Below are 26,637 nucleotides of genomic sequence, written 5' to 3'. Positions count from 1 at the left end.
CCCCCACTGAAGTCCCCAAAAGAAGGGCTGGGTGCTATTTTTCTTTTGAGTTTTATGCATATGATATAATATCTTCTAGTGGGTGTACATTTACTTCCTTCCTGATTGACCAACATATGACCCGGTTTGACAAAAAAAGCAAAAGACAAGTCCCTCAGGATCTCATTGCTCTTTCTCAGGTTGTATGTTAGGTCCTTTTTATAGGACTACAACCTCCTCTTTAACAGTCAATGCATACTCCCCTTATTCCTACAATTCCCCATGCCTTGAGCAAATAGAAATTTCAAAACAATTGTTATAATTCATGACAAATCTCTATTAAGGAATGATTTAGAAAAGTAACAATAGACCATACATTTGCTGGGTACTTTGTATGTCTTGCATGCAATTAACCCCTAGACAATCCCCTAGCTATGCCCCTTTTCCCTGGCAAAGCTGCATATGGAAGAAAGTTCTGATCCTGCCCCATATGGCTGAAATTGAATTCTGTTCATTTTGAAACTTCCATAGGACGTTCCCAATCCGTGGATTCCAGATCTATGATGGGCCTGTGAGGCTGATGAAATGCACTTTCAGAAAGTTTACCCCCACTGCAGACCGATTCTCAAGTGCCATTGGTTTTTTTATGAAGAATTCCTGGCAGATGAGCCCGCAGAACAATGTGTCGCAGATCAGGATGGAGAGAAGTGTAAGTGAGAAAAAGAGGCACGCAGGTGTTGGTGGAGCTTGTCTGACTTGCAAAAATCCTTGAGTACTGAGAGAGTTATTGAAGACACCTCTTTCTTGTAGGTGAACAGAGATGCAAATCAAACTTCAACAAGCATGAGTGTCAGAATGTTTCAGTACAATTTTTAGATACAGAGACAACTTTGGGCCTGATCCCAGGACCTTCACTCAAAAGCTTTATGGATCTCAATGGGGATTGAGCAAGATTAAGGACTGCTGAATCCAGTTCTATATTTGTGTGTTGATAGGAATTATAAAATACGTCAGCTGTCTTAGCCTTTCTCTTGAATTAATGTGGTACTCACATCTCTTTGAGTTTGACTTTTGCGGTTTTGGTTTATTTGAGCCATAAAACTCAAAACAAAATTCTCACCCAAAAATCACTACAGGGTGCCTGTGTTGGGCTGAAATTGTGAAAAATTACTGACTTCTAGGTGCCTTCCTTCCAGGGATTGTAACTTGCCCAAAACAAGGCCCAGGCCTGCTGTGTAGTTCATGAACCTCTATAACCTTAACTCAGGGTATGGGTTTGTTTTGCAAGGAAATTTCAGAGGCTTAATATTGACCGACCTCATTTTTCTTTGGCTTAGCAGTCTGCTTTCCTGCCTCTTCTCCATCACACTTATCCATGCAACTGGATCATATTTTATATAAAGGTTGTGTTATCATAGTCACTCCTGTGGTACTGTTATGAACATAGTGCACTTCATTCTTGTGCATATAAATAAATCAGAACTGTGTATGTATCACCAGTGTATATCACACTTAAAGTCAGAGCAAGGGTAAGGGATAATGTAGTTGTACATTCTTTGTAACCCTTAGGGGAACTGGCTACAATGAGGATGCAACATTTAGCATGGAAAGAGGAGTTTGCTTAGAGGAAAATGTAAAATGCACAGGTCTGGTCTTGCAGTGGATCTGAAGAGAGTGGAGTGTCTAACCTGAGAAAGGGCTGCCAGATGTGGTTTTTAACTCTGAATGTAGATGTTTGCAGGCACGGTAGTGGATCATTACCTGTGGAAACATTTAAAAATACAGATGTGTCAAGTTGTAGCACCTTTTGAGGTCTCTGAACCTGTTCAGTGTCACTGTACCTCTTCAGGTCTGGGTGACCAGTTTATTACAGCAACACCTTTTAAGATCTGAGGTCTGCCAGGCAGAGCCTTTCAGAGGACTTATTAAATGCTGCTGCAATCTTAAGTGAAGACAAACATGCTAAAATATCACACAGAGTTCATTATAAAACATTAATTATGTTATCCAAATAATTCCTGAGTCAATTTCCAACAAATGTCTCTTTACTATTATGTTGCCAGCTCCTTTTTTTAAAGCAATTAATAATTATGCTTCTCTCCATCCTGATCTGCCCCAGCAGTTAATAATGCAAACACTTTTCACTTTGATTATGCTTTATCCAGATTGAATCCAGCCCTGCTGATCCTGAAATAAAACTGTAAAAACATCTGTTGCATATTTCTCCATGGCAAATTGCTTTATTGGATAACATATAATTAACATAGAGCCCTTAAATTGTTATATTCACTTCCATCTATAGTTTTTGTTTTATTTTGAAAGGGACACTAAATTCCCTAAAGGATGGCTTATGTTTACTGTCACTTGAGAAGACATGAAATGTTATTACAAGTTGCATAGTGATACTAAAGCTGTTTGTCATGCATAATCAGCTCATTGATTAGATGACTAAATAATAAAAAGTCAGGTCTTGCTTAATTGTGATATAAAAACAAATTATTAGGTGAAAGAGAAGAGCTAAACATTCCACTCTATTAAAGTGTTTCATTTACGTTTCTGTTGACAAACGCAAAGCTTGCCTAGAAGGGAAGGAAAATGTGTGCATTTGTAGATAACAACTAATCATAATGCCTTAGAATGCTATTAAAAGGCTCTCTTCAAAATAGTTCTTGGTGCTCTGCCTTCAGATGGTCGTGTAGTGCCATCGGTCTGTGTGGGCACATCTATATTGCAGCTGGGACGAAGCCTCTCCGCCCAAGTAGATGCACTTGAGCTAGTGCGGCTTGAACTGATGCACTAAAAACATTGGTGTGGAAGGACCTGGGGGTTACAGTGGATGAGAAGCTGGATATGAGTCAACAGTGTGTCCTTGTAGCCAAGAAGGCTAATGGGCATATTAGGGTGCATTAAGAGGAGCATTGCCAGCAGATCCAGAGATGTCATTATTCCCCTTTAGTCGGCTTTGGTGAGGCTACATCTGGAGTATTGTGTCCAGTTCTGGGCCCCCCACTACAAAAAGGATGTGGACGCATTGGAGAGGGTCCAGCGGAGGGCAACCAAAATGATTAGGGGGCTGGAGCATATGACTTATGAGGAGAGGCTGAGGGACTTGGGTCTGTTTAGTCTGCAGAAGCGAAGAGTGAGGGGGGATTTGATAGCAGCCTTCAACTTCCTGAAGGGAGGTTCCAAAGAGGATGGAGAGAGGCTGTTCTCAGAAGTGACAGCTGGCAGAACAAGGAGCAATGGTCTCAAATTGTGGTGGGAGAGTTCCAGGTTGGATATTAGGAAAAACTATTTCACTAGGAGGGTGGTGAAGCACTGGAATGGGTTGCCTGGGGAAGTAGTGGAGTCTCCATCCCTAGAGGTGTTTAAGTCTTGGTTTGACAAAGCCCTGGCTGGGTTGATTTAGTTGGAATTGGACCTGCCTAGAGCAGGGGGCTGGACTTGATGACCTTCTGAGGTCTCTTCCAGTTCTATGATTCTATGATGTTTCAAGGTGGGCTCTCAAGCCCACCTGATACCCTCAGCTTGAGAAGCTGAGCACTAGCCCAAGTAGGAGCATCCATGCCATAAGCATATTAGCTTGAGTCCCACTATTGCGAGTGTCTGCCTGAGCTGGGAGATTTCTGGCTAGCTGCAATGTAGACATGCCCTTCATGTCCCACAAGTCGGAAGCAATATATAAATATATATATTTAGGTCATACATGGAGTTTGTGCCTAGCTTCTAAGGCAATATTACATTGCACTATTCATAATTTTTATATATATAAGGCAGCTCCCACTTGTTTGGTTTTTTTTTTTTTTGCACTGTGCTCAGCTCAGGCTCTGCGCTGTGCCCCTTTTATGGCAGGCTATGCAAACTCCTGAGCCAGGGGTGGGGAGAGGTGGTCCCTATTTGAGCTCAAATGATCACCAGGCAGGACTGGCTCAGTTCCCCCAGAGTGTGCTAATTTTGACTGTTGTTGGCTCCTGTGGTGGTTTTCCAGCTACCCGGAGGAGATGGAGCGGTGCCCATTTATAGGAGGCTGGGCCAGCTCTTTGCCATGTATAGATTTCCCTATGCCAGGGGAGTCCTCCTCTGAAGAGAGAGCTGGGTCTTATGATCCTTGGCATTGCTGGAAGTGCACAGAAGAGCTCTATGGGGAGGAGGGATTTGTCTCCAGCCTAATGATCCTGCATTATCTTGCACACTTGCTGAAAAACATAGGTTATGCTGGCAAAACTCACCTAGCCCTGTGGATAGGAGGCGAGCACTTTGCAATATAAGCAATTGGCCTTGTATTTAGACTGCATCATCGCAGCCTGGTGTTCTGAGTGCCAGGCAGAACGGAAGTTTTCATGCAGCTTAAAAATGGCAATTATGATGGGGTGGATCAAAACAGACCCATATGGGGAGGAGGATAAACAGAGAATTGTGCAATGTTTTATCACAAACCACTTCTGCCCTGAAGGTGGGGGAGGAGGGATAGTATGGGAAAAGGAAAGTGAGCTTAAGGGCCAGTCTTATTCTCACTGAAGTAAAAAGACATCATTGTGTTGACTTCAAAGGAAGTAGAACTGCTCCCTTGATTCCCCCAGTTCAATGGGTGAGAACCCATTTGGGTCAGAGCCTATAGAAACAGATGTCTTTTATTGTAGGCCTCATTTTTCTATAATATGAGAGTGAGTGGTTCTCCTTACCTGATTTGGGTCCCAATCTTTCAAGCTGCTGAAAAGGACAGTAAACTCAGTGGGACTCTGTGTGGTTATCAGGATCTGCCCGTACTGATCAGTACCTTTAATCTCTGCTTCCAAATTGTTGTGCCTCACTCATTTTGAAGTTGAAAGGAAAAAAATTATGTAGCACTTTAAAGACTAACAAGGTAGGTGATGAGCTTTCGTGGGGCAGACCTGAAGGAGTGGGTCTGCCCCACAAAAGCTCATCACCTAATAAACTATCTTGTTAGTATTTAAAGTGCTACATAATTTTTTCCCTTTTGTTTTACCAAGATCAGACTAACATTGCTACCTTTCTATTACTTTTCCTTTTGAAGTTGTGACTGTAAAACAGGAGTAGATCCACACTGGTTGACAAATTTTCCTAGGACTCTGTCAACCCATTTCTGTAAATATATTAATTATTATTACATATGATAATAGTGAGACCGCGATATTCTTTCTAATGTGTTTTTTGCAACAGCTGATCAAACACATTTGAAAAGATACAATTTCTTATTCTATTCCACTTACAATTTTTTAGTGACATTATTTAAATTGAAACTTTATAGGAGTGTCTAGAGCTTTTCTGTAAGAGTGTGTGTCTGTCCACACACACACTATACGTGGTGGTGAGATCCATGCAATAAATTGGAGAGGCATTTGATTATTACATTTTTGTCACATCTGTGACTGCACCTTCAGCCTACTAATCCATCTCTCTATATACATTGCTATTGTTGTGCTCCAAAACCTTCACAATGCTCTATGTATGCCAGTCATCTACCATGTATTCCGTATAATTCATCATTCTAAAGAGTAAATGTGTATGTGGATATCTTCAAAATAGTGCTCGACTTTTGTGGTCTTCACCTAGAGTTCCCACTGAAGTCAGTGACAGTCATGACTGCTAAATATGTGGTCTTTAACTTTGTTTCCAAAACTTTTTATGTGGAAGCTGATTTCTTTCTGGCTACGTCTACACTACAAGTTTTCTCAGCAAAAACTATGCTATTGAGGGACTCATTTGCATGAGTCACAATCTCATTTACGTATTTTCTGCCGATCCATTTTTGTGCTGGGTTTTTGCACAAAAACAAGCAGTGTGGTCATTTTCTTTTTGTGCAAAAAACCTCTTTTCCCGCAAGGTTGGTAAACCTCCTTTTTTGGGGCATAAGGACCTTGCAGAAAAAGGGGGGTTTGTGCAAAAAGAAAACGTTCACACTGCTTGTTTTTTGCGCAAAAATGGATCGGCAGAAAATATGCAAATGAGATCATGACTCATGCAAATGAGTCCCTCATTAGCATATTTTTTGCCAAGAAAACTCTTAGTGTAGATGTAGCCGCTGTACCTACACTTACTTACAATCTTTTATATTGAATTTCCCAGTGTCAGATCATAAATTAATACATACCATTTCCCAGCTTACAAGTTTAGCGGTGATTCTTTTGTAAACTTTAGAGTAACCTTTAACTTGAAATTTTAGCCTAGCCATTTTTATTTCAAAGTTTAGAGTAGAATGTAGACGAAAGATAAGTTGTTAAACAATAAATCCTTCTGTATTATGGCTGGAAACACTTACGACACTAAGTGTTTAAATGGAAGCTGTACACACTGTGTTTGACTTTGTTTTGAGGTTTCTGATCTCTGATCATTGGAGTGTTCCTGTTCAAATCCAGAAATGTGTTTGATGCAGGGTATTTATAGTGGAGCTTTGAACTACAGGATAATGTTTACATTTTACTAATATTTCCTCTTTTTAGATATTACAAAAAGAAATGCCCATGGGGTCCTCCTTCTTTGCCAAATAGTTCCTTTGGCAGAGTTTGCAGCAGGGAAATAAGAAAAGTGGACATTGCTCAAAAACATACATGGAAATTCAATGTCGTGGTTTGGGTTTTTTTGATTGGTGTGTGTGTGTGTGTGTGTGTGTGTGTGTGTGTGTGTGTGTGTGTGTGTGTACAAAGGAGGGCTGTCTAAATGACCGAATCAATAAGGGTATGTCTACACTTGCAGCAGGAAGAATAACAGGTAGTTCAAAATAGGGCTTTATTTCAAACGCCCGTTTCACTGCCGCATATAGACGTGGGCAGTTATTCTGGGCTTGTAAACTTCAAAAAATGGCGCCCGGCCGGGAAGATGCAAATCAAGCGCAGGATATTTAAATCCCGGGCTTGATTTGCAATTCCGAATGCCTACATTTGCAGCCCTATTTCGAAATAGGCTGCAAGTGTAGACATACCCTAAAAGGCTAGAAGTTACACTGGGAGAAGGAGAGAAACGTGGTAATAGGATCTGATTTGATTTTAAAGTAAAAAGAAATTAGGCTAAATAAAACCTAATTTAAGGACCAAGTTCTGCAACCTCTACACATGCAAATAGTAGTTACCCCTTGAGAGTATTCCCATTTAAACAATAGCACTTCTTATGTGCTTAAGGATACTGGAAAATTCTTACTCAATGAACATTACAAGACTGAGCTTAAGACCTTAGTAGACTTATTATTTACCAGCAAACACTTGTTCACATGAGTAATTCTTTCTTACTCACGTGAGTAGTCCCATTAAACTCAACAGGACTAATGGAAGTAAGATTATTTCCTTCTTACTGCATGATCAAGAAGGAACTTGGGACTGCATGATCAAGGCGCTATTGTCTTGTCTAGCACACATTATTACTCAGAGGTTCAGCCAAAGGTACCTTCTCCATCACCTAATGACCTATTAATTTCTTTCTCTACAGACACCAGAATACTCAACACCTTTTGTGTAACATCTGCATGTTCCCTACTTCTCTGTATCTTTATAACTGGCCTTATGCTTTCCCTTTGCTGTTCAGCTATTTAAAAAACGGGGATTATGCATAGGAAGAGCAATTCGGGTTTTAGCTTCTGTTATGCCTGCCTCCCCCCATGTTCAAATAATGCTTTGGAATATTTGATCAAGGAAATCCTAAAAAGGGTTGCCATTTCACACAGGAGTTTTAAAAATTTACTCTTCTTCTGACATTTCCCTGAAATGAGTTTATTCCTTAATCGTTTCATATGCTTCCAATGCTGCTTAATCCCTTCAAGTTACATTCTTCTGTTTATTACTTTAAGAAGTAAGCAACAGGAGCAGATGAACTTCTGCTAATCAAAGATCCTGGTTTCATGAAAACATCCCTCAGCATTAAAGCAAAAATCTCAGTAAATAAACTTGTATACAGTCAAAATTGTGTCTAAATTCAGGCTGCATCAGTAGCTTAAATCTTGGTGTGTTGCTTTGAACCAAGAGGACTCTCTAGTTCAGAAGTGTTCCTGACTGAGCTATATTAACATACGTCACATCTATCCCTAGTAACCAGTTATGGCTTCACCAGTATCTTATTTTCTGGCTTTCTCTCTTATAGGTTGGACTCAAGGTGTTTTTTGGCAGATCAGGCCAGTGGTTTGGAGACAATGATAATGATGGTGACAAAGTTTCCGTTTTCCATGATCTGGATGGTTCAGTGACAGGATATCCAGACACCTTCGTCGGCAGAGCAGACAACTACCTGCTTCGCCATCCAGGTTGTCTTACGGTCCCACGATGGAATGGAATGATCTGTACTGGGAAATATGCGCAGGTAATACAGGGAGATGCTAATACATCTGGAGATGTTGGGAGAGGATTTTTTTTTTTTTTTTTTTTTTTTATGAATGGGCTGAATCAGGGCACTACTAGCAAGGAAGCGTTTTACCAGTACAGCATTTAAAATCTGTCTTGTTGCAAGCATTGGTACTGTGGATCCAGCTGAGGTGGAAGGCCTGCAGACACTGGTCTAGGATAAGACCACAGAACTGAATAACCAATTGGATCTGTCCTTTCAGTGCGACCCTCCTGATCCTAAGAGATTTAAAGGGGAATCACATCTGAATGATTATTATGCTGTAGTAATTCTGTAGACTAGGCCTCTGTTTAATATCTGGGGGGATAAGGGAAGCAGAAGACCCTCTATCCTTTCTCCCTCCCTTTTCCCCTCCCCGCAAGAATATTTTTACAGCCATACTGCAAATCAAAGAATAAAGTTCCAGTTAGTTGAAAATCTTGCCCGGGCCCTCATGCTGCATATACACAGAGTGGTATGGCTGAGAAGAGACTTTGCTGGGCTCTGGGCCCTCTGGAAGTGACAGAGCCTCAGGCACAAGGGGTTGGGCTGTGGGCTAGTCTTCCCTCGTGCCACCAGAGCTGTAGGGCACGCGCTGTTGGGGGCTATGGTAGCAATTTGAAAGGGCCCAGGGCTCCAGCTGAAATTGCAGGGGTCTGGGGCAACTAGGCCCTGTGACAACTGCCGTCTTTGCCTCCTGTTGCCTCCTGATGTCCTATGACATTCAGCTACAGTACTAAGGACAAGTATGGAGTTAACAATGTAACAAACTAGTTAGGTTTGGACTGGAAACCAGGCTGGTTACTAGCTGATTAGCCTTAACTTAATCACTTTACCGATGTATAAACCGAGGTGTAGTAATGCTTATTTAGTAACTTAACTAAAGGAGCATCAGGAGGCTCAGTTAGTATGTCAGAGCTCTTTACAAATACTAACAAGGCCTTTCTTTGTGCTGCATAGTAGTAATAAACATTTGATCTTAAGAGAATACAATTTGCTTTATATTGCCATTTCAAAGAATACAACTGTATGGGTTATGAGAGGAATTCACTAGCTCTTTCTATTCTTGGGGCCCTTTTGACTAAAACACATTAGCCACCCTAAGTTTTGTCATAATTGTTATGTGCAGGGCAACTACTAGATGCTCTGCAGTCAAATGAGAAATTTTAAGATGAACGGCAGCAGATGAACATGGCAAGAATTCATCTGGGTTGTGTTTATAAAGCTGGTATCTGAGCCCATCAAATGAGATGTCTGTCTCAAAAGGAGCAGTAATAGTCTCCTCTCTGATCTTTGTTATTCCCTTTTCACTTCTGGGGAGATGGGTCCTGCATTTCTGCAGCGGCACAATGCAAAAGAAATGTGCCATGCACATGTAAAATTAATCGAAGTGACCTGTTCTCCAGACAGAGTATCTTCATTTTTCATTGTCAAAAATATGATCAACATGGGTTCCCCCCAATATTCCCCGTCCCCCACAAATAAGCCAGGCCCCTGTTCAATATCTGGGGGGGGGGGGGGAATAAAGGAAGCAGAAGACCCTCTATCCTTCTTTCTCCCTATCCCCCCAAGAATGTTTTTACAGCCATACTGCAAAGCAAAGAATAAAACCTGCTTTAAAGTTCCAGTTAGTTGAAAATCTTGCCCGGGCTATAAAAGGACAGGTATATTTGGGGAGTGGAAAGGTGGGAATATGGTCTGAAATCTCACAATAAGCACAGTGAGGGCACATGTTTATTTAAGAAGGTTCTTGTATGTCTGATCAAGTGTACTGCATAAGCATGTCTCATCGTGCATTCATTAGTCATCTCTGACAGCCATAGTAAGCTCAGAACAAAATCCTGCCTAGAATCTTCAAGACTATGCAGTATTAGAGGCGCGCACATACAGCACTGAGTAATCAGGTTTGTTTTGTCAGTGGCGAACTCAGGTAGGTATTTCAAAGTACAAGGCCTGATCTTGCCCTATTGAAGTCAATGAGGATTTTTGTTGCTGACTGAAATAGGAATAGAATTGGACTTGTATGTGGCAGCCACATAGATCAGATTTACGGTAGGGTGTATTGTGAGAGAGTGTTTGAGTGTGGCATCCTCCATCTCTGGTAACTCCAGGGTAAAATTCAGAATTATAAACAAGCAGGGATCTATATTTTTATTTCTATTTATACTCTTCCTATTATGGCACTCTACAGAGTGAGGCATTTTTTTCCACCATAGAAACTTTCCGTAGCTGAGTTCAGACAAGAATAAACATTTGGCTCCCTGGGATCTGTGTCCCTTACCAGTTCCTTTTGCCCAATCAGCATCCAACTGGGTGAATAAAATTAATTCTAAAAACTTTACTTTGAGCTTTTTAGGTGGACAAATTGATATAGATTCAAAATGACAGCCAAGAAGATCATTGGTTCTACCTAACAGAGCTGATTTTAATTTACAGAATAGTTATTTGAATACTTCCTTGCAACAACAGAGTTGCTGGATCTGATGATTTGTGTGTGTGCTAACTCTGGCAGTACATATTTCAGTCAAAAGCATAAAAGAATGAACCCAATCATGGAGAAAGATGAGGAAGCCTTTGGTTTGCTTTAATTTTAGAAACTCCATTACAAAATGTGCTTTTCTTTCCCCTCCCATATAGCTCTAAAAGACAAGACATCATATTAATCTATGGCATAAGCAGGTGAAAGTGCCATTGAATTAAATGGGAGTTGTTGCTCTTTACACTGCTGAACTGAAACAAAAGTATTTAGATTAGGGATGGGAAAACTGGATTATATAAAATATGAACCAAACCCTTCATTCAGAGATTAAGCCAAATAGTTTTGAGAGAGTTTGATAGTTCAGTCCACTGCTTTTTTTTGGGTTAGCTTTTCCCCCTTTGATTTTGAAGGGCACCCACAGTGGAAAAAAACATAGAAAAGTCCATTTCTCTTGCAGTATTTCTAATCCAGCCAATTTTGAGGGCAATTTAAGTTGTTTGTTCTTGAGTGTTCTGGGGTTTGATTTCTCTCATTCTCATGTTTTATCTACCCTAACTGTGGCATTATTGCATGAATTCTCAGAGCTGTCTTTGTTCCTAGATGCCCTTACTCCCATTTGTAAGCAGCCAGCATCGCAACCCCTTACCCTCTCCCAGTTTCATGCCAGGCCTACACTAAAAGAGAATGCCAAATAAAGATACCACTCCAGCTACGTTAAATATTTGGCTGGAGTCAACGTATCTTTCTTTGAGTTTCCCTGCCGTCCCCACAGCGGGAGGCAGACAGGAGCAAATGCTCTTGTCAGCTTCCCTTACTCCTCCCAGAAGCAGGAGTACCAGACACCAACGGGGGCACCATCTGAGTTTGATTTAGTGACTCTTCACTAGACTCACTAAATTGAACTCGGAGATTGATCACAGCTGCCTCAATCTTCCATTTAGTGAAGACATGGCCTCCAATTGGTGGCTGCCGGAAGTGATTGTTGAGGACCACCAGGACTTTAATCTTCAATATTGCCAACTTCTCATTCTTAGAAATCATAAATCTAATTTAAATCGCATCAGATTTTTTTAAATGAATAAATTCTAGGAATCTCTTATTTACTTTCCGAGTTTTGAGCCTTTTAGGAGTCAATATTTTCATGCTTTACTCTGCTGGAAACGTCCTTTATTTTTAATCAAAACTGAGCATCTCCTATAATAATATGATTCCATGACCTGGAGCTTTAAGAAAAATATCAAACACAGTGAGACTCTCAATTAAATCATGAGTTTTGGCAACTCTGAGTCTCAACTCTGAGAATTCTTCAGAGTCTTTAGGAGAGACTGAAACTCTGTTGGTCCATGAGTCACTTGAGCACTTTATACTTTGTGCCTGCCCACTGCCACATTGACTTCGGCTGAGCAGTTTACGTTTTTATTCTCTTCTCACCTGCCTTCGAAGCAGTGCCAGAGGAGTTCTCAGAAGGAGCTTGGAAACACCTTTGTAGCTGTTTAAAATAAACAGAACTGATGGCAGAACATGTTGTTGTCTAATGTAAGCACTAAAAGGGGTTGTCAGACATTCAAGTTTGGGCAATGCAGTGGAGATGAAGCAGTATAATTTATAGGTTACATTATAATAGATGCCCTGCTAACTTTTAAAAATGAGCAATTATTTATTTTTATCCAGTTCACCCCACATGATCCATTTCTCTTCATTCTATTGAGGTGTTTTAATAGAGGCAGGCAGCTGTTCCATCTCTCTTAATTATTTTATTTTGTCAATCGCACTTCTTGAGTGGATATTTGCTCTTGCATCCTGTCTCTCTGATTAGTTGTACATATTTCCACTGGCATCTGCTGACTTATTCAAAGCCTTGTTAGCCAGTTGTGACTTTATTTTCCATCTTTCCTGAATGCATACACTATAAAGCAGCCAAGAAATATTTCAGGTAGCTGCTCTCAGACATTTTGTAAACCATGCTACGAGAGGTTACTTTTTAGAAGATAGAAAAGACTGTGGAATCCATTAGGGCTTGATAGACTCAGGGAGATTTTTAGGAGGATTAAAACCTCACAGGATGGGGGTAGGCTGGCGTCCTAACCCAGTGGTAGCATGGGCCAGGAGGAGAGGGACTTCCCCAGTCTGGCAAATCCCCTTATTTGGGACCAGTCAGGTTCCAAAGGTGCTGGATCAGCAAGGTCCAACCTGTAGTAACCAAAAGTTGTTGGTAGTTATTCTGGGGTTATTTAAAATGGACTCAGCTCACTGCACAGAAAACAGGACTCCAAATCATGAAACTACCACTGGAACTGGTGCTGTCACCCTGGATGGCAGACTCAGCAAAGTCAGGGACTGAATAGGCAGAGACTTAGGTCTGTAATGTAGATGTGACCCTACAGTGGAACAGGTGTGCCTCTATAAGGGCTTCTATCTAACCACTCACTCATCTCACTCATTTGTTCATTAATATCACCTGCACTGTGGGAGACTGTGTTTGGTAGGAGACTGTGTCTCACCAGACAAAGCACTGTCCACACCAGCACTTGCATTGGCAAAACTTGGGTCTGTCACCATAGGATTTCTCTTCTTCCCCCCCCCCCCCCCCCCACTCCGGATCAACAAAAATATTTTTTACTGACAAATGCACTAGTGTAGACATGTAGGTGTGATCTATTTCTGATCTGGAGGGATGAAGTCTGCAGACAGGGTAGCAGCACAAGGAATAGGGATGTAAAATACCATTTAATTAACTGGTTAACCAATTAAAGGAGGGCAGGTGGGCTGGAGTGGGTCCCACCTTATGGACAGGGGCCTGCTCCAGGTGGATGGAACAGCCCCTGCCTGCACTGGGCCTCATGGGCCTGGAGCAGCCCCTTCCCACAGAGGGCCAGGAGCTGCTCCAGATCCTACCGGTTAACCAGAACCAGTAGGCCTCACCTGTTAAGGGTGAGGCTAACCAGTTAACCATTCACATCCCTAGTGGGTAAACTTGCAGAGAGTCTTCCTATTCTCTTCTGTAGATAAGAGCGCTTGACTGTTAGTTCTATATATTAGCTGCAGTAAACTCTTTTATGGGTTGTCCCGTATCCCCATGTTGAACCCTATTGGCTTCAGTGGGTCTGCACAGGATTGCAAGCGTCTGTCTGCATTGTTCAGGGACTTCCAGCGTTTGCTATTTTAATAATAAAATGGATGTGCAAGTTTCAAAGTATCCAGAATATGTAAACTTGTATCATGTAGGTAAAAAGATACGTGATTACAATTCTGGAAATCTGACCTGTGATGGCTGTAAAGGGATATGAAGTAAGTTTACAAATATTTGTAGCTAACCACAAAGCTTGCATTTTATTAATTGACAATGATACAGTGTTTATAAAACAACTGTAACTACTAGACTTTTAGTTAAGCCTGTAACTTTGTCCCAAGACATTTAAGAAAATATTACTGCCAGTTAAGTTAAATGACACATGTTCTTTACCATCTTATTTGGGAAGCATATTGTAAACTCTTCCATCCTTTATTGAACCTATTAACAGTAGATGCAGTGGACAGCTTAGTTCACAATGCCTGATCACATCTTTTTGGCAGTTTGTCTTTAGGATGGTTTTCTTTTCCATCCTGGAATGTAAGGACTTTCTGCCTATCTTTGAATGTATTTCACTGTTTGGAGGACTTGTTTTACCTTAATTTTTTACTTTTTTTTCTGATGGGTGCATTTCAGTTACTACCTAAATATTATCTGATTACCTGAGAAATGTATTTTGGGGGGAGGGGGGAGGAGGAGAACACAGAATTCAAAGGTGAGTGACCTGATGAATGCTACTTTCATGTGGAAAGAGGCCTACAGTATTCTTTTGCAGTGTCAGACGTGATTCCAACATTCCATAGTCAGAAAAACACTATTCAGATCAAGAATAATATACAAATTCACAGACTTTTTAAGACTAGAAGGGCCCATTATTCTCCTCTAATCTGACCTCCTGTACAACATGCCACAGAATTTCAATGTGATGGCAGTGAGTGACTCTGTTTAATATGCTTTTTGACGGCATTGCATGGTTTTGACCTCCTGATCTGGGGCTTGTATGTAAAGGGCAAACAGGTTTTCTTTAGTATCCTAATTCTTTTAAAATGTGTTTCTTCTGAATTTAAAAGTTATTCGAGATATTCGGGGGGGGGGGGGGTGTTCCCTTGAGACATTGAAGAGTGAGCAAATATGCTTCACCGGGGAAATAGTTTATTAAAATAATGTGATTTATGGTTTCAACCAGGCCTGCTACTGGAGGTGGCAAAAGAGCAATTGCCCCAGGGCCCAGAGATTCAAGGGGGCCCAGAGCTCCCAGCTGCTGTTACTGCAGAGGCAGCTGGAGCCCTGAGCCCCTTTGAATTGCCACCAGAGTGCAGCTCAGTGTGGCTCCAAGGACTCAGGGAGAGGGAAGTGTGTTACAGTCTGAGCAACACTAAGGGCTGACCTGCTCTTGACCCTGCTCCTTCTACCTGAGCTCTGCCCTTCTGGGCGTGAAGCCACCCCCCTGAGACCTTCCATGGTGGCTGTCAGCCCAGCTAGTTTCAACCATGGGGCGGAGGGAAGCAAAACAAGTTAATTCCAACACTTGGTCTGATCCTGAAAGGTGTTTGGCCCCAGTGGTATGTGGATGCCTACAATGAGGCTGCTAACTCCATAATTATGCACGCAACCAAACGGAGCCTCTCTTTTTCAGGGGTACTGAGTAGCCTCAGCTTCACTAGAGTCCTTCGTACCTATACATGTTCAGCACCTCTGAAAGTCAGGCCGCTCTTGTTGTGGAGCTCAGGATCTGCTTTTAGACCTCCAGGCATGAAACCACAAGCCTAAACACTTCCATAAACTCATGCCACAAAGCAGACCAGAGGTTACAGAACCACTGTGCTGAGCACCCCACCACTTTCTCTGGTCAGATCAGTTTTGTTGTCACCAAGAAGGAAGCAGCAACTGGCTGCAATATTCTGAGATGGATGCTATGCCTGACAGAAAAGGGAGAGGCAGGCACGTCCTCTGTCATGCCTATGGAGCAACGCCTTTTAAATACACACTCTCTTTTCTCCTGGAGTCTGATGACATTATGGTGTAAAGAGAAGGGCCTTAACATGCTTGATATTGTGTATATAGTCATAGTAAGAGACTAGCAGGACTGACAGCCTTGCTGGGTTCGTGGGGAAGGGGGGGATGGGCTGCTCATTCAGAAGGGGCACGGCTGGGGCAAGGCAGCCTTGAGCACCACCCAGAGAACACTGTGCCTCCCTTTAAGCTCTCAGTGCTTCTTGGAATATGCCTTGCAATGCTCTGGCAGTGAATTTTAAAGGGCCCGGTGCACTGCCTTTTGTATCACCAGGCCCCAGGGTAGTTGCCCCCTTTGCTTTCCCCGCTCCCCCATTGGCGCCTTCCTTGAAGAGCTTATAGTCTAAATAGAGAAAGAAGACCTCAGATCAGAGGGGGAAAGGAGGGAAGAGCCTAGGGTCTCACAGGTGGTTAATGACAGAGCTTCATTTAGAATCCCAGACTCCTGACTTCCAGCCCAGTGCTCTGTCTGCCCCAGAGGCCATAAAGCTGCCTCCATTTTTGTCTTCAAGATGTGAAATTGCTTTTTAAAAGGTAGAAATAAATTAACTGTCTTGTAGAAATAAGCTGTTTCATGCATGCTCTTATGCTAGTCTGCTGAAGATGGGTGGGCTCCCCCCTTTGAATGGTGTTAAAGAGAGTGAGGCAAGATTGTATGTGTCCTAAGTTGTAAAAGTTAAGTAAAACTGTAAAAGTTCATGTAAGCTAATCCATATCCTGATCCCAGGGTGAGGAGAAATGACCGGTGAGAAGGAGGGGAAAATGCATCTGTTAAGCATAGTGCAGAAGAACGGATCATGTGTAACACACTATTTGGAATGTGGGGAAGTCTACTAGAACCCTAGTTATATTTTCTAGTCCCCAAATACTTCATCTTAGTCCCTTACCGGAGAATAGACATGTGGCTTCCACAACAGATTATGGGACTAAGCCAAAATCCACAGAGGGCTTTGAATCATGCCTGTAACCCTGTACTTAAAAATGTAATTGTTGGCATTTATAAAGAAAAGCACCTAGTAACATTTCCTGAATGCCCAATTTCCCTTTGAGCTGTAAACATTTGGTGCACTAGTCCTTTTGTCACTTAATGGTGTACATGTAGATAGCTAGAAAAATCTGGTTTTGATGTACTGCATTATTTAAGTTGGAAATGCTTCAGTGTCTTTCAGAAAGTTCTGAACTCTTCATTGGCAAAGCCATTTAAAGGAAATGATGATCAAACACACATGGAAAGGTGAAACAGTGATGGTTCAGAGACTGTCTGTTTTCTTTCACCCTCAGCTTTATATTCAGGCCAGACGGCCTCAGAATCTGACTTTGTCAATTGCCAGAGCGACATACCCTTCTCATCCCCTGAGGCTGCAGGGAGTGAATAGAGGAGTAGCATACCAACAGTACCAACCTGTGGTGATGCTCGAAGAGGCCTATACTGTTCAGTGGGATGGGAGAGCACCTGAGGATGTCATTCTGTACCCAATCAACTTCAACAGGTACTACCCATGTTTTTTTGTATGGTCCAGCTCTGACAGGAGTATAGATAGCTATGATGCTTTTCCAAGTCTTTTGGCACAATAACAGCAACTTCTGAGAACTGCAGTAAGTTGTTTATAATTGTATCAGTCATCAACAAGTGCCTCTGTGTTCACTTTACTGCAGCCTTTCTAAAGTGCAGAGACTTTTCTCCTTCCAGTAAGTTTTGCAATGAAATCCAGTTTACCACGGGCATGCTGTCCCAGATCCAAAAGAGTCCTCGCATGCTCTCTTTCATTTGTTTACACTAGCTGCAGGACACATGCTTTATTTTCCACACATGTACATAAAGTGCAAAAATTTACTTAAATGTGTCTGGAGAATCACATCTTCTCTGGCCTAAACTATGACACTTTTATAAAGTTTAAAAATACCGAAGTGTCTGCTGAAATATTTCAAAACTGATTTTAAAACTCTATTCTGTTTCCATGTTTCCTTGTACCTTCTCAGTATAACATTAGGTCATACACACTTTAAACTGACTTTTCCCCTGCAGGTTGTTCCATTTTCTCCCCCCACATCCTCCACAGCCCCATTGAGCTCTACTGTTTTTTAACGAATGGTAAAGGGACTGATTTGCTATGACATGTACATGGGTTTTATAGTGACTTGCTTCTGTCCACTTCAGTGCAGTTGTACCTGATTTGCATTGGTTTAACTGAGAGGAGAGACAGCATCACAATATGTGAAGTGCATCTATTATTTACATTGTCAAAATAAGTTTCAGAGGGGTAGCTGTGTTAGTCTGTAACTATGAAAACAATGAGGAGTCCTGTGGCACCTTAAGTAAATCTGTTAGTCTCATGCATTACAAATTGCTTAAACTCATAGGGACAGATTCATAAAAAGTACTCATGTTGAAGCTGAAGGCAGGAATGGAATGGGATTTTCAAAAATGCATAAGCAGGTTAGGAATCTCTTTACATCTTTGGATGCCTAAATAGCTTTGTAAGTCTAACCCATAGAGAACATTTAGTTCAGTTTCTGCAGGATAGTTAATTTGTGCAGGTTTTAGCAAAAGGCAGCATTTGGGCTCTATTTTGAATATCTGGTTCCCTCTCATTTCTGTGCTGAAAATTTTTGGGATCAAATTCTGCCCTGAGTTACACACGTGAAATGCCCCACTGATGTCCATGGAATCACGAGTGTGATTGGGGAAGGAGGATTATACCTTGGTTTTATCCACCAGACAGATGTTCTGAAACAGATCTGTTAACCTCTTTGTCTCTGCTATTGTCCCTTGGAGCTCTGGGTATGGGTGAGAGGATTGTGCTTTTGTTGTGCTTTTTGTTTTGTTTTTCTCTTCTTTGCAGGGGTTGGGGGGGGGGGGGGACTGCTCATAGAGCAGAGGTGCTTAAGCTTTGCCCAAGCAAAATCCATTTTGACAATGTGCTGGTATCTAAACAGCCCCATCATTGTCCAAATGGCTCACTGCTACTGCCTGAGAAGGACAAGTTTGTCAATGATACTGACAGGAGAGGGGGAACGGTACATATGCTGAAAGGCAGTGTTCCCTCTAAGTTGAGTGCTCGGTGGTTGCCCTGGAGAGATACAAATGCCACCCAGCTGATTAGCAGAATGCTCACAGCTGGCAGCATGTGTTTCTACTGGCAGTATGCATCTGCACATGCCTCTGTGCACATGGATGGAAAAAAAATAGGGGGAACAGTGCTGGAGGGTAGGGACAGGATCCAAGGTGATCTAGACAAATTGGAGGATTGGGCCAAAAGTCTGATGGCATTCAACAAGGACAAGTGTATGCACTTAGGACAGAAGAACTCCATGTACTGCTGCAGGCTAGGGACCAACTGGCTAAGCAGCAGTTCAGCAAAAAAGGACCTGGGGATTACAGTGGATAAGAAGCTGGATATGATTCAGTATGCCCTTGTAGCTAAGAAGGCTAATGGCATATTGGGCTGAATTAGGAAAGGATATGGGCAAATTGGAAAGAATTCAGTGGAAGGCAATGAAAATGATTAGAGGGCTCCGGCACATGACTTATGTGGAGAGGATAAGGGAACTGGGCTTATTTAGTCTGCAGAAGAGGAGAGTGAGGAGTGAGTTTGATAGCAGTCTTCAACTACCTGAAAGGGGAGAGGAATTCCACAGAGGATGGAGCTGGCCTGTTCTTCATGGTGGCAGATGACAGCACAAGGAGTAATGAGAGGAGAGAAAGTATCATAATATGTGAAGCGCATTCATTATTTACATTGTCAAAATAAGTGTGAGGGTTAGACTGTGTCTGTAAAAACTACAAGGAGTCCTGTGGTAACTTAAAGACTAACAGATTTATTAGGGTGTAAGATTTCATGGATTAAAAACAGGGCTGGATTACCCAATAGGCAGACTAAGCACATGCTTAGGGCACCAGCAAAGCAGGGGCACCCCAAAAAATGAGATTTTAGGGTATAGTATTGTTTTTATTTTGAATTGCATATGGGAGGGTACCATCATCTTTTCAGTGCTTAGGGCCTCTAAAGGTCTTAATCCAGCCCTGGGTAAAAAACACTTCATCAGATGAATGTGGCCAGTTGCAGTGGGTGAGGTCTAGATTAGATATAAGGAAAAAACTGTTTCACAGAAAGGTGGGGAAGCACTGCAATGGGTTGCGTAGGGAGGTGGCGGAGTCTCCATCCTTAAAGGTTTTTAAGGTCCAGCCTGACTGGAATGGCTTAGTCTGTGTTGGTCCTGCTGTGAACAGGCGGATGAACTAAATAGCCTTCCTGAGTTCTCTTCCAATCCTAATTTTTTATGGTGCTAAGACCTTCCCAATCTCTATGCAGAGATGTTGTTCACAGACTCCATATATCCCATTATGAGCCCCTCCATCGTAATTCCAGAAGCCTTCTCAAGTGCCCATGCTGAGATGCAAACTGCAGACGTCTGTGATTTAAAGATGTAGATAAAATGTGGGTCCTGTGTGTGTGACGGCTTGCACACTCGTGCGATAGGGAGCGATTAACGTGTCTAAGAGTTTTCAAAACCTTGTGCTTTTGCAGAGAAGAAAAGTCCATTTGTCATCTGAGGACAAGACCTAGTTTGGTCACTTTCCCTATTTTAAAAGTAATTTTCTTTGCAATTTTACAAAGAAATTATACAGCTAAATCTTCAGCGGGTATCACTGGTGTCTCCAGGGGAGCCATGCCAGTTTTTACTCTAGGCGAGGCTCTGGCCCCCAACATCAAAACAGATTCAAATTTATAAGCAGCCCCCGGGTCTCTGACAAAAAACCCAGCCAGAGATCTGGTCCTTTAGTCAGGCAGCAACATAAACACATAATGTATTCAAAAACCACAGTGTGGTTAGTTTCACAAAAGAGAACCACAGTAAGATAATTTTGACTGGGGAAAAGTTGATCAGGAAACCATTGTCAGGCATTTGAAGAAATGCACTATACTGAGAATCCACAATTTTGCTTCATCTCAATAAAGCTTCTTACTAGCAAGAGTCTAGAGTGAAACAAGTGTAGGAAATCCCTGTTCTGAGTAAACTAGACACTGTAACCAGTGCAGCCAGGGATAAAATGACTTACCAGCAAACAGGGGCAATTGGTGGGGCAGGGGGACTTGTTCTCGGGCCCTGGAAGGAGCAGTGCCTGAGGCAGAAGGGGTTGGGCTAGAAGCCATCGTCACACACCCACCAGCCCTTCAGCTCTGTACCCCTATCCAATTTAAAGGGCTGCCACAATGGTGGCAGGGGCTGGAACCTCTGGGCCCTTTTAAATCACTGGGCCCCACATTGTTGGTCTTGCCAGTACAGTCCTTAAAGCACTGCTGAAGCAGTGCTTTAACATCAGCTGTGTACCAGCAGCCACTTTCTTACTGGTACTCAGTACCATTACCTCTGGATGTATTCAGAATGATGAAGAGTTTAGGCTGCACGGAAGAAGCACTGAGAGAAAAGAGGTTCTGGAGGAAGGGCAAAGTAGCTGAGGTGAAAACAGGATTTTGATTAAAAAACACTGTCTCTTAAGCATTTCCAAAGTGACCTTTACTTCAGCACAGCTTTTTCTGTTTTTGGAATGGAAGAAATAACAAATTACCAAGACTGAGATCAAGTTAAACCTCTTGGGAAGATATTACCTGGGAAGATAGTACCTGCCTTAACAGGTCTTCCTGACTTTTAAACACATAGCACTGTGAATAATCAAGCAGAAAATGAACGTGGTCTGGACAGAGGAGAGTGTAAAAACTGCACGGTTAGCAAAACCAAGAAGAATGATTGATAAGCTCAAGAGCAGTGTCTTGGGAGTAATAATTTTATTAAATCATTAAACTGTTTCTACCTGGCATTGGTAGAGCAGTGGTTAGCTCTATCAGGAATATTGATGTTTTAGCTAGGCAGCACGGCTGTTTCTGGAATAAGTATTTTGAGTTGGCTAGAAGAAGGTCAGAGGGGAAATAAAGAATTTGACAGTGGGATGCATACCAGGATTTGGACTGCTCCAACAGTCAGACATAATACTCATGCTGAATACTTGTCTGGTTAACTCCTTCGTTGCCTCCAAAAATTCCATAAATCCCAACAGTGGTGATTTACATTGAATTCACATCTGTTTAAAGCAGTGATATTCAGACCGCAGTGGTTCAGGAGCCAAACAAATGATCAGTGTTACCTAAAAACCAGAGTAATGTGAAATCATTTTCACTCACTCTCTTTTTCTGTGTACTCAAAGGAAAATGACTGACCAGGTATTTCACAGTAACATAGTAAAAGCATCCTGATTGGTGGTTAATTAAATCACAGTTTTAATATCATGTGCCGCAAAGATTCCCCTCATGAGATGGTAAAGAGCCACTTGCAATTCCTGAGCCTCAGTCTGAGAGTCACTTGTTTACAAAATTGAAGCCCTGGAATTTGAAAGGTGGTCAGAGGGGTAAATCAATATGCCTCAGTTAAAGTCAAAGAAGCAATGCAGATTTACTCCAGGTGAGACTCTAACCTAGTGTGTCATAGAATCATAGAATACTAGGACTGGAAGGGACATCAAGAGGTCATTGAGTCCAGTCCCCTGCCCTCATGGCAGGACCAAATACTGTCTAGACCATCCCTGATAGACATCACTAGTGTCAGGCAGCACTACACAAGCATGTCTTGGAGCATGACATTTGGAGTCCAGGCACTCAAGAGGAGCCCTCAATTTTATTTCTGATGAGCTGAGGGCATGCTGTCATGGATGTACCTCCTCCATGTGGAATTTGATGTTTAGGTGAGGAATGCAGTAATTGCAGTCCCTCAAAATTCCTTAAGTTTCTGCTAAAAGATATAAATGGGTTAAGAAAATCAAAGAAAAACATGACCTCCTGAACCAGTGCTTGCTGCCACTTATGGCTCTGCTGTGGAAACTCTGATGTGGTGCAAGTTGCATGAGGAAAACCAATTTCCCTTCCAGAAATAGATCCATGTGACTTATTGGGCATGGTAGTAGGGTCACCAATTTTCATATAGAAAACCCAAGTCCATTTTAAAGTCTGCAAATTGATCTTTGTTAGTGTTTTTGGCATGTCCAGGTTGGCTCAGAAAGGGACACTTTTCCCTCCCTTTCCCTTCCCTTTCCCCCTCACCCCCCAAAAAAAATTATGCACAGGGTAGTTAGATGGATGTGAGTATTTTATTATAAAGATAAGATGAAGGCATGCTATTGAGGTCTGTTAACATAGGATCTGGTAACTTGCAAACAGTTTGGCAACTGACCGAAAGAGAATACCAATTGGAATTTTAATGATAAGGAATAAAGTCCTGTAGAACTTATCAAAATATTCTGAAGTCTGTTTTGTCAAGCATAAATTGTGTGTGAAAGTTTCATGAACAGAGACCTAAGACCTATCCACAGTGTCTTATCAGTCTGTTGGCCACTGTTCCCCCTTTTTTTAAAAAAAAAATCTTCATTGAGGGATGGAAATTATCTGTAAAAACTAGGTTAAGGGCTCTGCTCAGCACTAACATCCATTTATGAAGCACAAAGAACCTCAGAGGAGCTTGTTATATGAGGGCAAAGGATGGGGGGGGGGGGGAGAAGGATTTGGAAAGCGAGGCGGAGACTATAGGGAACATTGTTTGTCTGTGGTAAGTGTCTCCTCTCAGACTGCGGAGAAATGGTCCAAAGATTAGCACGTCATACAGTAGGCAAAGCAGAAACTAAGTCCTTCAATTTAATGACCTAGTCTTTGTTTGTGTGCAGAGTCTCTAATCTTGGAAGAGGCTAAAGCAAAGACTATTATCAAATACCTTGTGCAGTTCAGTAAATCAGTGAGGCTTATTTGCATTACCAGAAAATCTAAAGAGGGCTCAAATCACTTCAAAGTAAATGTCTGAGCATCATGTGGTAGACTGTACTATGGAAAAAGCCTGAAAAGCAAGGGCAATTAGACTGTACGTTCAGTGTTACTAATGAGCACCAGCTAATACTTCTGTACTTGGTCTCTCGGTAAGCATTAACAGACACTTTCCATCATCTGCTCTGATTTATAGAGCTCAGCAAATCCACAGATATCCGCTTTATATCCATGGGTATCTTCATCTGTGGATGTGTATGTGGATATCTGTGGCTCATTTTGGCAGATGTGGATACACATTTTGTATCTGTGCAGGGCTCTACTGAATTAGCTGACCTGAGATGAATACCAGAGTGTATCTGAATAATAAATTGAGGTCTCTTAACTGCACAGTTATTTTGGAATAAACTATTCTGCAATAGTTATTCCTAAATAGCTTATTTCAAAGTAGCACGTCTACACTGCAGGGAAGCCTCAAAATTAGTACAAAGCAGGCAACCCTAATGTAGATGTGCTGTCTTGATTTAGAGCTCCAGGAGGAATAACTTAGAATGGCCCTGTTGTGGGCTGAAATAGCAGAAGTGGAGTGTCTACACACACCTTATTTCAAAATAGCTATTTCAGAATAGGCATGATTCCTCATGGAATGAGACTTACAGATTTCAGAATGTGTCATCCGTTATTTCAAAATTATTTCAAAATAATGGAATTGCTGTGTAGACACTCAGAGTTATTTTGGAATAACGGCCATTATTCTGAAATAACTTTGCTGTGTAGACACACTCTTAGGGTTCCTCTACACAGCAGCGTTATTTCAGAATAACTGATGTTGTTTCAAAATAACACAATGTGGGTCTGTTCTACAAGCCTTTATTCTGAAATAATGTTGAGCTGGAGGGCGTTTTACTCCAACTCATGGTAACCCTCATTTTATGAGTAACGGAAGTTGAAGGAAGAGTGTACTTCTGTTGACTTCCGGCTGTATAGACGGTGCCAAAAGCCGAAATAAGCTATTTCGACTTAAGCTACGCAATTGACATAGCTGAAGGTGTATAGTTTAATTTGACTTTAGCCCTGCTCTGAAGATGTATCCTTAGAGTCAAATCCTCACAATCTTCCCACAAAAACTTTCTGAATATAGGGTTGCCAGATGGTTTAACAAAAAATACCGATCAACCTCCTTCCCCCCCCAAATAAAAACACCCGGAAAAATTCTGTTGGGGGGGGAGGCGGGAGACCAAAGTTGTTAAGGCCCTTTAAATGGTCCTGAGTTACTCATTCCCCTGCCAGACACTGCAGGGGAAAATTGTCCCCACTGGGCTTCCGTCCGAGGGAAACAGAAAATACCGGACATATGAAATGTCCGGTATTTCCTGGGGCTTTTTTTTTAAACCGGATGAGGGACCCAAATAATGGACAGTCCAGGCGAAAACCGGACACCTGGCAACCCTATCACATGTACTCTGACCTGCCTTGTTGCCACAGACTGTGGAAACGCTCATGTCTGTCTTCATAATGCTTTATCCATTGGTTCTGTCTTATGGCCTGCTGTTAAGTGCCCCAACTTAATAGAAGTTGATGATGTACGCAACACTTGATAATTTGTGCTCAGCACTTTGTTGTACCTCTGAAAAAATTTTAGTGGTAGGGAAGGCCTGGGGAGTTTGCTTTTGTACTATTCTGATTGGAAATGAATGAAATTGTGTGTTTTCTTTGGACTCCTATTGAGTACTTCCAAAAGCCAGGGTATTTACATTTCTATAGACATGGGCACAGGAGGCAGTGTTAGAATTCTTATTTGTATTAAGCTGAGGTCTCAGAGTCTGGATGGAGGCTGTAGCACAGCTAGGGTTTATGAACTCATTCAATAGTGTTGAAATGTTATGGGATTTCTACCACATTTGGGCAGGATTGAGAAGGACACTTATTTTGAATCTGACTCAGAACTCAGAGCACAGGGGTAGGTTGAGATCTCTACACCAAGCTCCTGCTTTTCCCCATCCCAACCTTAAGGTTATAGTTTGGGCCCATAAATTACATCTAGATCAAAAAACATGTTAACACCATTTCCATGTTTAGCAAAGTGCGTGGGTTTTTTTAAATCTAAATGATCTAAATTATCATAACATACCCTTCAGCATAAGCAAATCATCTATGTTCTCTAGCTCCCCAAATGAAACTCCAAGGCACTAATAATTCTTGGCTTTGACTGAGCTGGTTTCAGCTTTCAGAGGATTGTTGTTTACAGCTACTTGTTTAGAGTGATTCATGCTTTTAGCTACTTATCTTAGGTATGATTAAATTTTTTACCAGTGATGCAATCTGGAGGAAAACAAAGAAAATGAGACCAGGCTAGAAGGATCCTGTTGCAAACGTGCCTGGCAGATGAAGCTTTTAAAATTTGTTTTTGTTTTTTATAAATTAGCGTATGAGCAATCCTTTGCTTCTGTCATTATTCCCTAGAGTGATGCATACACTCACAGATTAAACTTTTGCTGCAAATCACATTGCTACTGGCAGCTTTAGGGCTGTGACCATGTTTTTGTTTTATGTATGAACTGTAACTGCTAGTTGGGGCTTGTAGGTACAACTATGATCTAAATAAAGTGTTAATAGACGTGAATTAGGGTATCATAATTTGGCCCTAAATATGCTGCCTCAGAAATAATTTTTCTTACTGATCTTTGATCCATTAAATTAATCAAATGTGGAGTTGTAGTGAGGTATTTTACCATTAAGAAAAGCGCTGAAATGTTTACTGAAATGTTGGCATGTGAGTTGCATAGGTGTTGCATATTATTACTGTAGCAGCGTAATGTGGAACTGGCACTAACATTTTAAGTCTGTGAAACCACTTTTGTTACTATTGGTGTCCACAAACCTCTCCTCCAGTTTACTTCTAGGCACAGGGCTAGCCAGAAGGCTACTGAGGTGACTCTTGACTGCCTGACTCTCACATTCTTCCC

The 26,637-nt window shown here is 41.7% G+C and overlaps 2 protein-coding genes across 2 annotated transcripts in view; both read left to right on the top strand.

Annotated features, from left to right (window-relative positions):
- CEMIP (cell migration inducing hyaluronidase 1) overlaps positions 1–26,637 on the top strand; it is a 153,481-nt gene that overhangs the window by 19,528 nt on the left and 107,316 nt on the right. The gene's annotated exons all lie outside the window — the stretch shown is intronic.
- Positions 1–26,637, top strand: part of LOC102463456 (cell surface hyaluronidase CEMIP2-like) — an 81,586-nt gene that overhangs the window by 34,536 nt on the left and 20,413 nt on the right. Inside the window, exons 16-18 of the mRNA XM_089782061.1 lie at positions 511–688; positions 8,068–8,283; positions 17,148–17,356. Coding sequence (XP_089638187.1) covers positions 511–688; positions 8,068–8,283; positions 17,148–17,356 — 603 coding nt within the window. The remainder of the gene's footprint in view (positions 1–510; positions 689–8,067; positions 8,284–17,147; positions 17,357–26,637) is intronic.

This window comes from Pelodiscus sinensis, chromosome 14 (assembly GCF_052426305.1).
Source record: "Pelodiscus sinensis isolate ZL-2025 chromosome 14, ASM5242630v1, whole genome shotgun sequence".
NCBI classification, from domain to species: domain Eukaryota; kingdom Metazoa; phylum Chordata; order Testudines; family Trionychidae; genus Pelodiscus; species Pelodiscus sinensis.
The sequence above is the reverse complement of the archived record's forward strand: the minus strand, read 5'-3'. Positions and strand labels throughout refer to the sequence as shown.